At 40.6% G+C, this 18,187-nt stretch overlaps 1 protein-coding gene across 1 annotated transcript; it reads right to left on the minus strand.

The window, feature by feature from the left end:
• Positions 1-373: 373 nt before the first annotated feature.
• ppan (Brix domain-containing protein peter pan) lies at positions 374-16,480 on the minus strand. Its single transcript, XM_067759344.1, has 5 exons — positions 16,012-16,480; positions 12,851-13,030; positions 12,607-12,791; positions 577-1,028; positions 374-513 (listed from the first exon to the last, which is right to left on the minus strand). Exons 1-5 carry the CDS (start codon positions 16,339-16,341, stop codon positions 413-415), a joined length of 1,248 nt encoding a protein of 415 aa, XP_067615445.1. The 5' UTR covers positions 16,342-16,480; the 3' UTR covers positions 374-412.
• Between the last annotated feature and the right edge of the window lie 1,707 nt (positions 16,481-18,187).

An 18,187-nucleotide genomic window follows, 5' to 3' on the forward strand; every position in this document is an offset into this window, starting at 1 on the left:
AGGACCATTTCCACAAACGCTTTCGTGGGAAGGGTGCACCCCTTTTTCAAAATTATGCGCCACACTCAGATTTCTTGATGATGGCAACTATCAAAAATTTTGTGGAAATGATTTTGGTGTTGGACTGGTTTTAGATATTATTGAGGAGCATAATTGTGCGAAATGGATTAAAACCCAAATAGCAATAATTGTATTTTACTCTAAAACAGGATTCCCAGGAGTGTGATTAGTATCAATGGGACTCAAGTTCGCATAATTTCACCTATTTTGACTGCATCCGAACTTCGGCCAGCCTCGTCCAATCGAGTTAGGTCATATAAATATTGTGAAAGGTTTTCGAAATAATTAAATAAGTTACTAAATAAAGCTACAGTTTTTCGTTATTTTGGGTATTTTTAATCAACATAAAAAATCACTTTTTGTTGTCCTTTTTCATTTTTTTATTCTTGTGTTTTATACTCGCTGGCAGGGTCGGACGCTTTCTAGACTTACTTCTCTCCGCTTTGAACAATTCTGCAAAATAAAGTGAAATTTGAGTTTCAAATAGCGTAGGAATCCTTAATATATAACACTTACCTTCATCAGGTTCTTCGCCCACTTCCTCTTTATAGTATTTTGCATCATCTTCAGACGCGCTTTCCTCTTTTGCGTCATCACCAATTGCAGCAGCTTCCGTTTTTGCTTTCTTACGACTACCTGTTGTGCCCTCTTTTGCACGTATGTTGCGCGCACGATTATCTTCTTGTACCTTCTTACGATATTCTTTTAGTTTGCGTTTTTTCTCAATCATTTTACGCAGCTTTTCTTTTTCCTCTTCCGTTTTAACTATGTGATCGTGATACAATACTTCACCCGTCAGTAAACCTTCTTCGATTTTCATTAGCTGCATTGTAAGGCGTGGTCCTATTTCATGCAAACGCACCGCTGACTTATTATCTTCTAAGTTACCTTTACGTTTCAGAGTTTGTGGGAGTACAACTTGCGATTGCTCATCGTCTTCCATTTCTGATTCAGAAGCTCCACCTTCTCTAAAAAAAATATGAATAATTTCGCTGATGTCCATCAGTTCATATTAAGGTGACCAGACGTTCATTATTGAACCTAAAAGTACCTTAAGTAAGACTTAATAAAATTCTTATATATTGCGATGTCTTTTGCTGCTCCCACCTCCGTTGCACCCAAGCATAAACTGAAAACTGTTTCTCCAACTGCTAAGGTGGTTAAGCTTGATGAAAGTATCTCTCTTGAGAAGGTCTTTGCCAAGCTGACCGAACTTGAACTGAACAATTGCGGCCTTTAATTCAAAGCGTAGCGAATAAGTTGACAGAGGTGGAAAATAAGCTTTCTAAGCGAATGGAGGAAGAAATATCAGTGCTTAATGCTACGATTTCTGAATCGTCTGCTCGAATCTCTGTTTTGGAAGCCAATGCGATGAAATTTGAAGAGGACATGACATGCATGAAAAATATGTTAGCTGGTGTCATTGAACAGAGTGCTGCGCCGGATATCTCCGCTGATGCGGTTGCTTTCGGCATCCCGTATCTTGAAGGTGAAGACTTAAAACGTGTATTTAACCTGTTGTGTAAATCTATTGACTTCCATTCTCCTCAAATAAGAGATATTTTTCGCACAAAACCTTCAAATTCAAATCCAAATAGTGCTATTATTATTAAATTTCACTCGCCTCTCGACCGTAACCGGACCCTGCGAGCTTTTCGTGAGCATCGGAAAAGAAGAAAGTCGGCTATTCCCCTAAATCCTCTTGGTTGTGAGGGTTTTTTTTTCATATTTATGAAAGCCTCTCTAAAGACAATAGACTTCTGCTGCAAGAAGCTGTCAAATTGCGATGAAATGGGAAGCTGAAGTCAGAATTTACAATTAGAGGTGCAGTGTATGTTAGGAGTGACAGCGCTGCGAACAGCCCGCCAACTGCCATAAGCTGCGTAGACGACTTACATCAGTTTCGCTAGTTTAGTCTTAAGTATTTGTCCTAGTTGCAGTGAATTAATCTTTGTAAGTGTAGTTAAACTCAGTTATTGCACTTTCTCGATTTATTTACTTTCTTGTTTTCTTAAGGTTGCTTTTCACTTTTGCTGTCCTAATGTTGGTGGGTAATGATGCGAATAGCATTGGCGATAATAGTCTTGTACTTATGAATATTTTATGCAGTCGTCAAAAGGGTTTTAATGTCGTACACTTTAATGCGAGAAGCCTAAATATTGAGAAAATGGATAAGGTTAGGAGAACATTTGAGCAATCTTCGGTGGATGTTATATGTGTGTCGGAGACATGGCTTAGGCATGAGATAAAGGATGCGCACTTTGAGATAGATGGTATACGATGTATCGAAATGATCGAATGAATAAAAAGGGTGGTGGGGTAGCCATTTACTGCAAAAAATATCTAAAATCGAGCATGGTATCCCATGCATGGTATCCCATGCATGGAGTTACAACTGAGTACTTGTTGGTTCAGGTGTCCAGTCCCCTGTCTAAAGTCCTCTTGTCATGTGTGTACAATCCCAATAGATGTTTTAGTGTTAATGATTTCTTTAATACGTTGTCTGTAATAGCTGTTGATTATGATGAAATAATAGCATGTGGTGATTTTAATGTAAATATTGTCACGGATATTAGCATCACTAAGTTATCCCATCACTAACGCGATGCTAAGGCCATGTCAAGCAGTATTTACGTTAATAATCAAATCAAGTATACACATATATAAGGCAGCCCAGAGAGATGTCACACACAGATGCATTTACTTATACGCCTATGTGCGCGCGAGAGACTGTGAACTACAAACATTCACATCAATAATTCAATCTTTATGTATCTACATAAACGAATAAATAATTGCGTCTACACATATGTACCATGTACGAATACGAGCAGCGGAGAGTCAATGCGCAAACACATGCATATATCTGAGAAGTTTGAGAGCTACTGGACTAGTAGATTCTGGAAGCGCCTAAAAGTTGTATAAAATTGTGCAATTTTAGTTATAGCTGAGAAGTTTGAGAGCTCATGGGCAATGCTAGTACATTCTGGAAAAATGCTACCAAAGGGTATAAAAGGCAACAGATGAAGAGGCGCTGTAATTCAGTTTGAGTTGAACACTCAATCAGTTATTGATTAAGCACGCGATCTGGCGGCCAATAGTAGAGTTTAATTTGAGTTATCGATCAGTTCGGTTATTAAGCCAGCGAGTAGCAAAGTATAAGTGTTATTGTGAAGTACTTTAATAAAGGCCATTTTTCCATTCTTCAATATTGGAGTTATTTATTCAACAGTTTAGTGATTCGAACTTAGCAGAGGATTGCAAATAAGAGGATTTGCAGCAAATTCGTTACAATTGGTGTCAGAAGAGGAATTGTTGAATAAATTCCAGAGGACAACAAGGACATGGCAAAGTTCAGTGAATTGAAGATCCAGCAACTAAAGAAGGAGTTGGAGAGCCGTGGATTGAATACAAGCGGCGTTAAACTCGAACTTCAGGCACGGCTACGAGAGGCAATGGAAGCAGAAGGAATTGATGTGGACGACTATGTCTTTTATCCTGATTAGGACGAGACAACAGCAAAAATTGAAGAGAAAAATGAAACACCGCAGACAATGGCGAACACAGACCTGAACATGATGTTGGCTGCAATATCGGCACAAATGTCCGAAATGTCATCACAAATATCTACCAACATGTCGTCACAATTGGCATCCCAACTGGAATCGAAAAAGACAGAAATAACATCTCAAATGTCATCTCAGCTGGAATCGCAGTCGACACAGATAACATCAAAGATGGAAGAACAAGAGGAGCGCTTATCATTGCAGGTGGCACAAATGTCTACACAGTTAGAAGCACAGGAAGCAAGCGTAACATCAAAGCTGGAAGCGCAGGATGCAAAAATCGCTCAATTTCAGGCAGAAGTCGATGATTTGAAGGGTCGTATGGAGCAGTTACAATTAAATCGTCCAGCAGTTTCAGCGAGTAATCCAAAGGTAAAAACACCATCCTTTGACGGTTCTGTTCCTTTCCAGGTCTTTAAGCTACAGTTTGAGAAGACCGCAGCAGTGAACAACTGGAATATGGAAGATAAAGTTGCCGCACTCTTCGTGGCATTGAAAGGACCAGCTGCCGAAATCTTACAGACTATTCCAGAGTACGAACGGAACAGTTATGACGCATTGATGGCTGCTGTAGAACGGAGATACGGAAGCGAGCATAGGAAACAGATATTCCAAATTGAGTTGCAAAACCGCTACCAAAAAGCAAATGAGACATTGCAGGAGTTTGCTTCAGATATTGAAAGATTGGCTCATCTTGCAAATGCGGACGCACCCGTGGAATACTCTGAAAGGGTAAAAATCCAGAGCTTCATAAATGGCATACGAGATGTGGAAACGAAGCGGGCTGCATATGCGAATCCAAAACTAACGTTTGCTGAAACGGTATCGCATGCACTGACTCAGGAAACAGCCTCACTTTTGAGTAAGCCAGCGTACAAAGCTCATCGAGTGGAAGTGGAAAAGCCAGACTGGGTAGATGCAATTTTGGAAGCATTGAAGGGTACGCAGCAGAAGAATAATAATGCAGTCAAATGCTTTAAGTGTGGAAAGCCAGAGCATATTGCGCGTTATTGCAACACCAACCCTAACAGTTCCAACAATGTGGGTGGTCGTAAACGCAGAGCAGAAGGAGATGAGCAAATCTCCAAGACAAATCAATCGTTAAACTAAAGCGAGTCAGCAGCAAGGGGCGACAGCTGACTCCCTCAATTGAATGCCCCATAATCTCTATCTCACAAATTGGAAGAAGGTCGAGCAATCATGTGGATGGAAAAGAACGTTTACTGACTGTAGATACTGGTGCATCTCATTCCATCATTCGAGCGGATTTAGTCAACAAGAAGATAAGACCATTGCATGGAGCAATATTGCGTACAGCCACTGGAGAAGCCACCCAGGTAATTGGAGAAGTAGAATGTGAAGTAGCAATTGGGAACGTCACGGTACTACAAAATTTTATAGTGGCAGGTATTGTTGATGAAATCATAATTGGAGTGGACTTCTTAATCAACCAAGGCATCAAAATCGATATGCAAAGCAAGACGATGCGATATAAGAACATGGATGTGCCACTTAATTTCGGCTACGATAGAGGCTACAGTAGTAAACGAGTGCTGGTGGAAGAGAGTCAGCAAATACCACCAAAATCAGAACCAGTCATCTGGGCAAAGGTTGATGGAAATTGTGGGACAAACAAATTGTGGGTTGTCGAAGCAGCAAATAAATCAGCACTGAACATACTTGTAGGGAAAACCCTGGCTATGACAAAACAAGATGGACGTATTCCGGTAAGAGTACTAAATGAGTTCAAGTCACCATTCAATTTGACCAAAGGAGCTATTTTGGGAAGATGCCAAGAGGCCGAAGTAGTTATTAACTGTGAACAGCTCCAGGAACACGTTTCATCTAGTAATACTGATCTTTCAAATGATATCACGGCATGGACGCATGGGCTAGAGGAAGCCTATCAGAGTAAGGCAAAACAACTGCTCATAAAATACGCGAACATATTTGACCAGGATGGTTCCAAACCAGGCCGCACCAATGTTGTGAAACATCAAATTGACACTGGAGATGCGAGGCCGATCCGTCAAGCTCCACGTAGTGTTCCACTAGCGAAGTGGGAAGTTGTGAGTCAAATCATACAAGAAATGAGTGACAGCGGCGTCATCGAACCATCAGCTAGTCATGGAGCTCACCGGTAGTACTTGTAAAGAAGAAGGATGGAAAAATGAGGTTTTGCGTGGACTACCGGAAGTTGAATGACGTTACGAAAAAGGATAGCTACCCATTGCCAAGAATTGACGACACTCTGGACTCGCTCTCTGGTACGAAATGGTTTTCCACACTGGACTTGAAAAGCGGCTACTGGCAAGTGGAGGTAATGGAGGAAGACAAAGGGAAAACAGCCTTCAGCGTCGGAGATGGTCTTTGGCAATTTACAGTAATGTCCTTTGGACTATGTAATGCACCAGCTACTTTCGAGAGACTCATGGATCAGGTATTGAAAGGACTACATTGGAAAACATGCTTGGTGTACCTGGACGACATCATCGTATTGGGCAAGAATTTCGATGAACATCTTAAGAACTTGGAGGAAGTTTTCCAAAGAATAGCTGGCGCTGGTCTGAAGTTAAGTCCCAAAAAGTGTGCGCTGTTTAAAAAGGAAGTAAATTATTTGGGACACAAGGTAACGACAGAGGGCATCTGTACTGCGAACGAAATGATAGAGGCTGTAAAGGATTGGCCAAGACCACAGAACTACATGAATTAAGAAGTTTCCTTGGGCTGTGCACATATTACCTCCGATTTGTACAAAATTTTTCCAGCGTAGCCCATAGCCTCCATGAGCTTACAAGAATGGAAGAAGGAGCAAGAAGTGGCTTTCCAAACATTGAAGGAGCGTTTGTGCACTGCCCCAATGTTAGCATATCCGATTCCAGGAGCAACATTTATTCTAGATACAGATGCGAGTGGATATGCTATAGGAGGCGTTTTATCAGAACTGGTCGATGGACAGGAGAAGGTAGTTGCATATTACAGCTGTTCGATTGGAAAACCAGAGAGGAACTACTGCGTTACGCGGAGAGAGCTGTTGGCATTGGTAGAGTGCATTAAACATTTTCACAAATATCTCTACGGCCAGCGATTCCGTGTCAGGACAGATCACGCAGCGTTGAAATGGCTTCTGCAGTTCCGTAATCCGGAAGGACAATTGGCACGGTGGATCGAGCGACTACAAAGCTACGACTTTTCCATTGAGCATCGAAAAGGTAGTACCCATGGAAATGCTGATGCAATGTCATGAAGACCATGTAGTTTGGAATGCAAGCACTGTTCAAAAGCCGAGGCTAAAGAAGACGTTATAGATGTCCGGCTAATGAATATAACATGTACAGATGAATGGGACAAGGAACAGCTAAGAAAGTGTCAGCTAGAAGATACAGATCTGTCACATGTTATGCAAGGGCTCGAACGAAACGAAAGACCAAGCAGAGAGGAGATGTCAGCAGAGAGTCCCATTGCGAAGTCATATTGGGCACAGTGGAACAGTTTAGAATTGATATCCGGTTGTTTGCATCGAGTATGGGAGAGTGAGGATGGTCAACGCAAGAAGAAACTGATAGTTGTTCCCAGGAAGAGGATTCCTGACGTGCTCAGCGAGCTGCACAATGGTCCAAGTGGAGGTCATCTTGGAATCACGAAGACACTCGAGAAAATTAAGCAGAGATTCTATTGGGTTGGTTGCCGTCAGTCGGTCACTGAGTGGATTGCGAACTGCGAGGTTTGCAGCAGAGCGAAAGGGCCCAGAACACGAAGTCATGGCCAGATGAAGCAATATAACTCAGGTGCGCCATTTGAAAGGATCGCCATGGATGTCGCAGGTCCATTTCCTACTAGCAACCGCGGAAACAAATACGTACTGGTGGTTATGGATGATTTCAGTAAATGGCCAGAGGTATACCCAATCCCAAACCAAGAAGCAGAAACAGTAGCAGAAGTGGTTAAAAACGAATGGGTTGCAAGGTATGGTGTACCAATGGAGTTACATTCTGACCAAGGCAGGAATTTCGAATCAGCTGTGTTCCAGGAAATGTGTAAGTCATTGGGCATTCGAAAAACACGGACAACTGCATTGCATCCTCAATCCGATGGTATGGTAGAACGATTCAATAGAACATTGGAGGAGCACTTAAGGAAAGTAGTAGACAAGTACCATAAAGAATGGGATACCCGCATACCATAATTCTTGATGGCTTACCGATCAGCAGTGCATGAGACAACGGGCCAAACCCCCGCAAAAGTAATTTTTGGCAATAACCTTAGACTGCCAGCTGATTTGAAGTTTGAGATAGATGCCAATGCGGAGAGAAATGTCAGGAAATCCACTAGTGATTTGGAAGAAGAGCTAAGAGAAATACATGATCTGATAAGGCAACGAACAAAGATTATGAGTGACAAGATGAAAGCCAGATATGATAAAGCAATTAATTCAGAAGGTTTTCAGGAAGGAGATTTGGTGCTGTTATACAACCCACAACGTAAAAAAGGTTTGTCCCCGAAATTGCAGTGTAATTGGGAAGGCCCATACAAAGTTGTAAAACGGATCAACGATGTAGTGTACCGCATACAAACCATCGGTAAACCACGAACCAAAATGAAAGTGGTTCATTTGGAAAGGCTGGCAACGTTTAGATCGAGAGATTTGTCTGATCGGGACGATCAGACTTAGGTGGAGGGCAGTGTCATGGATATTAGCATCACTAAGTTATCCCATCACTAACGCGATGCTAAGGCCATGCCAGGCAGTATTTACGTTAATAATCAAATCAAGTATACACATATATAAGGCAGCCCAGAGAGATGTCACACACAGATGCATTTACTTATACGCCTATGTGCGCGCGAGAGACTGTGAACTACAAACATTCACATCAATAATTCAATCTTTATGTATCTACATAAACGAATAAATAATTGCGTCTACATATATGTACCATGTACGAATACGAGCAGCGGAGAGTCAATGCGCAAACACATGCATATATCTGAGAAGTTTGAGAGCTACTGGACTAGTAGATTCTGGAAGCGCCTAAAAGATGTATAAAATTGTGCAATTTTAGTTATAGCTGAGAAGTTTGAGAGCTCATGGACAATGCTAGTACATTCTGGAAAAATGCTACCAAAGGGTATAAAAGGCAACAGATGAAGAGGCGCTGTAATTCAGTTTGAGTTGAGCACTCAATCAGTTATTGATTAAGCACGCGATCTGGCGGCCAATAGTAGAGTTTAATTTTAGTTATCAATCAGTTTGGTTATTAAGCCAGCGAGTAGCAAAGTATAAGTGTTATTGTGAAGTACTTTAATAAAGGCCATTTTTCCATTCTTCAATATTGGAGTTATTTATTCAACAGTTTAGTGATTCGAACTTAGCAGAGGATTGCAAATAAGAGGATTTGCAGCAAATTCGTTACAATATGTTATCACGTGATATGTATAGCTCCCGTCTTTTAGATGACATGTCTAGTGTTGGTCTTTCTTTAGTAAATTCCTCTGTACCGACCAGATATGGGAATAATTGTTGTCCTAGTCTACTAGATTATTTTATTGTGTCTGATTTGTCTTCTGTCTTAAAGTTCGACCAAATTTGGTTTGTGTCTGACCATGATTTAATTTTTTGTTCCTTTGACATTACTTTTGACCATGGCAATTTAGTTTCGGTTCCTTCAAGTTTTCCTGACTATCGCTCGATCAATTTTAACAATTTGAGTACTGAGATGTCTAGGGTAGACTGGACTTCTTGCTGGAGCTTGCCATCGGTAAATGACAAGCTAAACTTTTTAAATAATTTATTGTTATATTTTTATAATGCTCATGTACCGATGCGCACAGTTCAGCGAAAATCTCGATCGTGCCCATGGTTCAACAAAACTGCTCGTGACATAATATGTAAACGTAACAAAGCCTATGCAGTATGGAAACGGAATCGCACTGATATAAACTGGCGTTCATATACGAATAAACGGAATGTAGCTACTGCCACTATAAAACATGAGAAGCAGGCATACTTTCGAAAAATGTTAAATTGTGAACTTCCTAATAATGTGTTGTGGCGTAACTTGAAAAGTCTTCTTGTACATGTTAAAGACAATCCTGATTGCTCGCTCGACCCTGAAGATCTGAATGCAGTATTCGTTAATTATGCTACCTCTTTCAATGTCCCAATCGCCCACCCGATACATTGTCCTGTGAATTTTTCCCAGAAATTTTAATTTTGTGCTGTGTCGGAGCATGATGTGGTTAGATGCATTTATAAGGTACGCTCAAATGCTATTGGTGAGGATGGTATTCCTGTAAAATTTATAAAAATTGTTCTTCCACAGATACTGCCAGCCCTGACCCACATTATCAACCACTGCATCACATCCTCGTGCTTTCCTGATGTCTGGAAGATCGCATCTGTCCTTCCTGTAGCTAAAAATAAGTCCGCCTGCCGCCTAAGTGATTTTCGTCCCATAAGCATCCTTCCTGCGTTGTCGAAGACCTTTGAGAGCTTGTTATCAGAACAGATCCATGCTTATATTGACAAGTTCAATCTACTTTCCCCATTCCAGTCTGGATTTAGAGCAAAGCATAGCTGTTCAACTGCAATAATCAAAATCTTGGATGATATTCGGGCGCCCTATGATAGTAACAAGATAACTATGTTGTGTCTGCTCGACTTTTCCAAAGCGTTTGATTCTGTCAACCACACGTTGTTGTGCATGAAGCTAAAGTCTTATTTTGGTTTTGGGGACTCTGCCTTAGGTCTCATGAGGAGTTACTTGGGTGGTAGAGCGCAACGAGTGAAGGTGGGATCGCAAGTCTCTAGTCTTAAGAGGTTATCAAATGGTGTCCCCCAAGGTTCTATACTTGGACCGTTATCAAATGGTGTCCCCAAGGTTCTATACTTGGACCGTTATTATTTAGCCTATTTATTAATTACATATTTACCACCTGCAGGTATGCTCAAATGCATGCTTATGCAGATGATATTCAACTTTATATGTCTGGAACACATGCGCAAGTTTCTGAACTTTGTGCCAAGTTTAATAGTGATTTGTCAGCTATTTCGTCTTGGGCGCTAAAAAATTATCTTTCCCTTAATAGTGATAAATCGTATGTGCTACCTATATCTAAAAGGCAAATTAACTCATCAAATCTACCAGCTTTATATATCAATTATAAGTGCCTTAAGTACGTGTCTAAAGTAAGGAATCTGGGGGTTGTTATTAACTCTAGTCTCTCTTGTGATGATCATATTAACGCTGTTATCAGTAAAGTTTACTACACTCTACGTAATCTACGAATGTCTGCCCCCTTCACCCCACTTGGAATTAGGAAGCGGCTTGCTATACAACTAATGCTACCAACTATCTGCTATTCGGATTGTATATACAGCAAATAAGATTGATGTCGCCTTTAATCATATCACGCGGTATGTCTTCGGGTTGGCTAGGTATGATCATTTATCAGCGTGGCGAACGAGTCTCTTGGGTTGTGAAATATCTCAGTATCTTAAGGCTAGGAACTGTATATTTTTGTGTCGTGTGATTGCTGATAAAATGCCTACTTATTTATTTAACAAGCTAACATTCTCCAGATCTGCTCGCATAAGTGACTTGATCGTGCCCAGCTACAATTATTTAAACTCTGCAAGACTTTTCTTTGTCAATGCTATCCGCATTTGGAACTCTATCCCCAACTCGGTTCGCAATAGCTTAAGTAGAAGCAACCTTAAGAATGTTATATTTTCTTTCTTTGGTAAAGTTTATACAAATTAGAATCTGAGTTTAGCTACTTATTAATCTAGTCAATCATTGTTGCAAAATGTCCTTGTCACAATTCTTGTGAAACTTATATATTATCACTTTTATTACTTTATGGAATAATATATACATTTTTAAGTTTTAAGTTTTAAAAAATTATACTCATTATTATGTAACCATTTTTGCACTATAAAAGATCATACAAGATCTTATTGTGCTAATACTGTCAGTAAATAAATGAAATGAAATGAAAAATGTTCAATTTTTACTCCAAGCATCTTTTTGGGGAAGAAATAAGCGAGGTGGAACGGCTTTATAGGTTCAATGTGGCTAAATGAAATTGCTCGTTTGTTCGAACTATCCTGCAAAGAACTGTAAGTAGTTGTTGCAGCTAAAAGGACACTCCCCGAAGGCCCTGGGAGTGCCATCGATGTTGATGGTATTTTGCCGGATGCAGATCCGGTACGTTCCGGTACAAAGCACGACCATTTTGGGAACGATTTGTTATGACATGCGACCTTCTAGGCCATCCCGGCATCCCAACCCCTAGATCCATGAGGAGATCGGGGTCGTTGTTGTTCTTGTTGTTGTAGCGATAAGGTTGCTCCCCGAAGGCTTTGGGGAGTGTTATCGATGTGATGTTCCTTTGCCGGATACAGATCCGGTACGCTCCGGGAACACAGCACCATTAAGGTGCTAGCCCGACCATCTCGGGAATGATTTATATGGCCACATTAAACCTTCAGGCCATCCCTCCCTCCCCACCCTCAAGTTCTATGATGAGCTTGGGGTTGCCAGAGCCTAGTTCTGTTAGTGACACAGGATTCGACGCAGATAGGTGAGGTTGACAATTGGATTTGGATAAGCTGTATATTGTGCCCGCAACCTGAAGGGTTGCGCTACACAGCTCCTTGAATCTGGTATTTTAGTCGCCTTTTACGACAGGCACCGCGGCTATATTCTGACCCACTAACCCGCTGGGAGACTCGGGGTCACCAGAGCCTCGGCTGTTAATGAAACAGGTTCGCTACGGATAGGTGAGGTTGACAATTGGGTTGGAGAAGTTATATATTGCACTGGCTCCTCCTTGAGAGGGTTGCGCTACACAACCCCTTGAATCTATTTGGTATTTTAGTCGCCTCTTACGACAGGCATACCTAACGCGGGTATTTTCTATCCCTCTAAACCGCTGGGGTACGGACTGTAAGTCGACAACAACAATATTAACTTACTGCATTATGAAATCGGCTATATCTTCACACTTGGATAAATTGGGAATTTTGCCCATGACAAGCTTCTTAACGCCACGCGTCAAACCCACTGGTACGACTTGCACAGAGTAATGTCTCATTTCGATTAAATTTGTATCTGGCGTATAGGAGAATAAAAGACACCGTCTAATTGTTGCAATATTTACCTAATTAATTTTGAAAATTTAAGGATGGAAAAATTTTAAATAACTCATTTAGTGCTTACTTGAGCTAAATTAATAGCCGGAAACATATTTTGAAATGTACTAGCCATAAGTTTTAAATGTTTACCATCACCAGTAAAATTATTCATGATAACAAGCGGTGAATGTTTGAACATATCTTCGTCCACGAACTGCCGTTTACTGGTAGATAAGACATCGCGGGATAACGTAAATTGATGTACCTTGAAAGAAAGAGATAGTTTTCATAAATTTTACAATTGCATCTTAATGGATTTAAAATGTGCGACGAGCTATAGGGACTACCAAATCAATTATGCCCACTATACGTCTATTTATTTATTAGTCTACACATTATTCAAACTCAATAAATATTTTGAAATTCGATCTACACGTGCCTTTATGAAGTGGTTGAAAATGTCTAGATGGTCTAAAGTATGGGAGGGCAAACTAAGCACATTTGCTCTGTCCTGGGCCCGGATTACGTGTTACGATCCGTGATCGAAACTCATTTTTTAAATCACAACAGCTCCTGATAGGTGGATCGGATTAATGGCATATTTAAACTAGCGACAAATAGTACTCATTAGATCCATTCTTTATTATAATTTAAAAAAAAAGTTTGACAGTTGCATAGTTATTGCTTGAGTGAAAATGGTGTTCAGTCACTGATCGTAACACGTAATACGGGCTCTGATAACGTACGATTCTGCGTGCTTGGTGTGCCAGGTAATGGAGGTACGGTCATTGGTGCACACGGTAAGTGAAAATTTAAGTACTTATTTTTGTAAACAGAAACAATACGCGAAATGGTACTACCAAAGCCAAAACCTGTTTATTTTATTTTCGTGAAAATACTGTAGTATTGGAATCTTGCATTTTAGTCAAATCAAAGAACCACACTTGAGTACAAGTTGGGAAACTATATTTTTTTAAATTTAAGTAACAGCATCTTTTGCTTAATAAAAAATTCCCTTTTTTGCTGAGAACACTGTGATTCTCAAGTTGAGCCATTGCTTCGAAACAACTCTAGAGATTTTAGAGGTATGCTTGTTATCAACATGCGCTCTAATGCTTGTTGGGTTTATTCGACTCCATTGCGAGCAAACGCAAATAACTGACAGGTTAAATAGAGTTTAACCCTGCCGAATCAGGCGCTTAAGCTCAGCATAAACTTCGGTTAAAATAGACTGAAAAACTGCAGAATAAGTTTAAGTCTAATTTAACTGACAAACTGAATTGAACTACTGAAAAACTCGGCCTCACCAAAGATATAAAGAGAGTTTTAGAAATATGTGGAACATCGAATTCTTTAGACCATCGTTTGACAAACGCCAAAGTTCCTTTGACTCTGTTCAAGCAACCTTCTTTGTGCAATTTAAAGTCAAGTTTAGGGTCCATCGTAACGCCAAGGTCTACGAAGCTACTGACTTGGTTAATTGTATAATCATCAATCATATACTCGTGGGAATGTTTGTTGTTGTTGTATTAACGATAAAGACACTCTCCGAAGGCTTCAGGGAGGTTATCGATGTTGATTGTCCTTTGCCGGATATAGATCCGGTACGTTCCGGTAAAAAAAGCACCGTTAAGGTACTAGCCCGACCATCGCGGGAACGATTTATATGACCACATTAACCTTCTAGGTCAATACCGCCCTCCCCACCCCATAATTCCATGTGGAACTTGGGGTCGCCAGAGCCGCGGCTGTCAATGAAACAGAATTCGCCACGGTTGGTGAGGTTGGCAATTGGGTTGGAGAAGCTATATACTGCGCTGGCAACCCCTTGAGACGGTTGCGCTACACAACCCCTTGAATCATTTTGGTATTTTAGTCGCCTCTTAGGACAGGCATACCTACCACGGGTATATTCTAAGCCCCCTAACCCGCTGGCGTCGTGGGATTGGTGTGAAGCACATGAACTTGCACTTCGGCAGGTTTAGTAACTTTACATTCACGCTACACCATTCAACTAGGCTACTCAGATCCGTTTGTAGTTTTGATCTATGCATTGGTCAGAGGATAGGCATAACAAGTTTGACATCATCAGCGTACATTAGCGGCTGGCAGTACTTCTAAAAGCTTTACTAAAATCAGTATAACTAACATATATTTCGCTGTTAACCTTAAGTCCGTTCAGCACACGAGTTGTCAAGCAAGTTAATCACGGTAGATTTACCCATCCAAACACCATCTTTAGACAAACCAATGGTTGAGGATACCCTATGAGCTAGTTGCTTTGTGATGATGTTGTTGTTGTTGTTGTTGTAGCAATGCTCGCCCCACCTAATAGCCGCGACCGATCACAAATTGTCATCAATATCCTCTAACGGGAGTCCAAGGAAACTTGCCGTTTCAGCAGGGGTGGACCATAAGGAGTGACGATCGATTCAAAGAGTTTGGGAATAGCACTAAGCTTTGCTATTCCTTGATAATTTAAAACACAGGATCTGTCCCCTTTTTTGTGAAGTGGTATTATAAAGGAATCTTTCCACTTTCTGGGAAACATCCCTTTCTTTAGGGATGAGTTAAAAAGACATATAAGAGGTTTACACAGGAATTCAGTACAAACTTTTAGCACAAAAGAGATGGAACTTCATCAGGGCCGCTAGAATAGGACATTTTTACGTTTTAGATGTCTTAGTACCTCCTTCGGATTAATATACAGAACAAATGCTGAATTAAGCGAGGACAGTTTAGGACAGCGCAAGGTCAATATCATTAGTTAAGCATCGAGGAAAGGGCGCTGGACCGGAATATACTCAAATGTTACGAACGGAAGCAAGGCGAACTAAAAAACCACTTCACGCAGATATTGAGTGGCAGGGCAGTTTCAAGGAGTATACTCATAAGTGTAGGATAGAGGGAATCCTTTCTGTCCACACTGTACCATCGACGCAGAACACTTAATGCTTCATCGCCCCCTTTTCACGGCGAAGGACTCCGTACACAGAGTTTTTGGAGAGGTTTCCAATAGGAATTTAGTTCCCATAATGTGAGAAGCAACGGCGACTAATGCTGCTAGAAGGGTTGTGTTCTAACCCAGGACAACCCGAACGATGCAAACATCTTGTACACGAAACAGACTGCCAAGTGTATGACGACCTGGGGTAGATCCAAAACCTTCCGGGAGTGTTCCTTTTGCTGCCAAGCCAGAAAAACTAGTACAGCACTTAATAAGGTGACCTTAATAATAATACATACCTTGAACGTTAAAGTTGGCCCGCGCGGCATGCGTACGATTTTAAATGATAACTGCGATATAGCTTTATTGAAAATGCCCATATGGGAGACATGAAAGTAACTGCTCATTGCTACAAAATCCTTAATTCGGTTGGTTTTCTTTTCCTTTAATTGTGCCGCAGTAAATGGTTCCATGATCCTTCGAAAATCCAGTGTTAAATCAGTTATATACGGGCAGGTGAGACCTCGATGTATTATGAAGGAATGCGGTGCCTCCACCAGCTCATGTGCTTCCTTCTCTTTAAATGCTGCTGTTCGCTTTTTTGGATGTGCTTTTTTTGCTTTTCCCATTATTGCTACGAAGGGCGTTACTTGAATTGGGGAAAATTGCACTTTCTTTATTGCGTTAATGGCTTATACGCGAGTATTTAAGGAAAATGTGCTGTAAATAATAGCATGCGGTCAGTGTTATTACTTCTTCTTCTTCAAATTCAAAATAGTTAAAAATTCACAGTAAATGTTACTGCACGGCTGCCACATCCCAAAATGTTTTGGAAGCAAAAAAAAAAATGAGAAAGGGCCACGTCTCTGAAAACGGGGCTACCCTGCCCCTACTAGACGGCAATAAGTCATTTGAGACATCAATTGACATATATGGTCATATGGAGTATACTCAGTCCAAAGTAACTCTTATTGATAAGAGTTATGGTAATAGTCTAGTTGAGGCGTCGACTGCTAATACGCTACCAAAAATATCGAGAGAGGTGTCAAACGACGCGTCTTGACATCAGTATTAATAACCCGAAGGCGGAAAATAAAAATATTAACTCGTTCAAAAGATATTAACGAAAAACCGAAAAAAGGCCCGCGGGTACCTCCGAAACCGGGGATGGGATCCATAGTATTTTTGCGCAGAACACCTTTCTGAGTTGGCAGCCTTTGGCCGCGCTTATAAAACATAACCCTGGGTGTGTGGTAACCAAGTCCGGGTGTGTGGTATAACCGTGGCTACCGCCACGGTGATGCACAATTTTTTTTGTGGGTACCAACACAACAACAACCACATGAAAATCGCCAACTTCAACTGCAAATATCTCCGGACATAGATAAAAATTTTCTTTTCCGCCATCGGATTATTGTTCTCGAGATTACTACGCGTCTTTTGACACCTCTCTCAATATTTTTGGTAGCGTATTAGCAGTCGACCCCTCAACTAGACTATTACCAGAGTTATTCTGTTAGATTTACGCCCCGATTCTCAGCATTACCGGTAAAATAGTACCTAGAACATTATGTAACCGAATATCGTTACCAGTTCTTTTATCCGCGATTCTGGCCAAAGTGGTAACGCTGTCATCACCGAAAAACTCACCAGTGTCTGTGGAGAAATTTAAAAGGAAGTTTTCTTCGCTTTCACGGTTGCCACTTAGGACCATTTGGACCAAAAATGGTCCCTTCAACCCCGTTTGGTCCGCTGGTCCCTTCAATTTTAGACCTTTTAGGCAGTAGCCACGATTGGTACTTTTCTTTCTTTTCACTCAGGTAAAAATTCACAATATTGCCCAAAAATTCGCCACACTTTCGTTAGCCCCCATATAATTTTGAATTTACTACAATGGAACTCTCACCATAAAAAATTGCTCAGTCAATAAAATGTACCAGAACAATAACATTTCACCTAATATATAATTTATGCCAGGCATTAAAAAGAAAAGTGTTGGCAAACACATTGTCGTTAATTGTTGATGAAATAACCGACTAATCAAAAAAACTCTTTTTTTATAATAATATTAATGACGGCTAGATATTTAGATCGGTTATACAACACCCCTACAAGACAGGTACCCGTTGCCTAATCGATTACTTAATCGTCACCAATAAATTGTTCACCAATTATATTCTTAATGACTTTTACATTGCTGTCATGAAAAAGGTAACGCATGCGCTCTCTCAAAATCAGGGATGCACCTTAACGTTAAGCTAATCGTTTATCAAAAAATTTCCACAGTTTCCGTTGAAACACTTCGAAATATTATCGATAAAGAAATTATCAAGATAAATTGTATCTCGTTTTTAACCGAAACGAAAAGCTTTCGTTAGCGTTAAAAACGTTAACAGAAACGTGATACTTTATGTTTGAATTGTGCTGGCAATGCTATAGCCATGGTAAAGCCGTAAGGTGGTAACAGCGAGCGGA

The sequence above is a fragment of the Eurosta solidaginis genome, chromosome 1, assembly GCF_040869045.1.
Source record: "Eurosta solidaginis isolate ZX-2024a chromosome 1, ASM4086904v1, whole genome shotgun sequence".
In the NCBI taxonomy this organism is placed as follows: domain Eukaryota; kingdom Metazoa; phylum Arthropoda; class Insecta; order Diptera; family Tephritidae; genus Eurosta; species Eurosta solidaginis.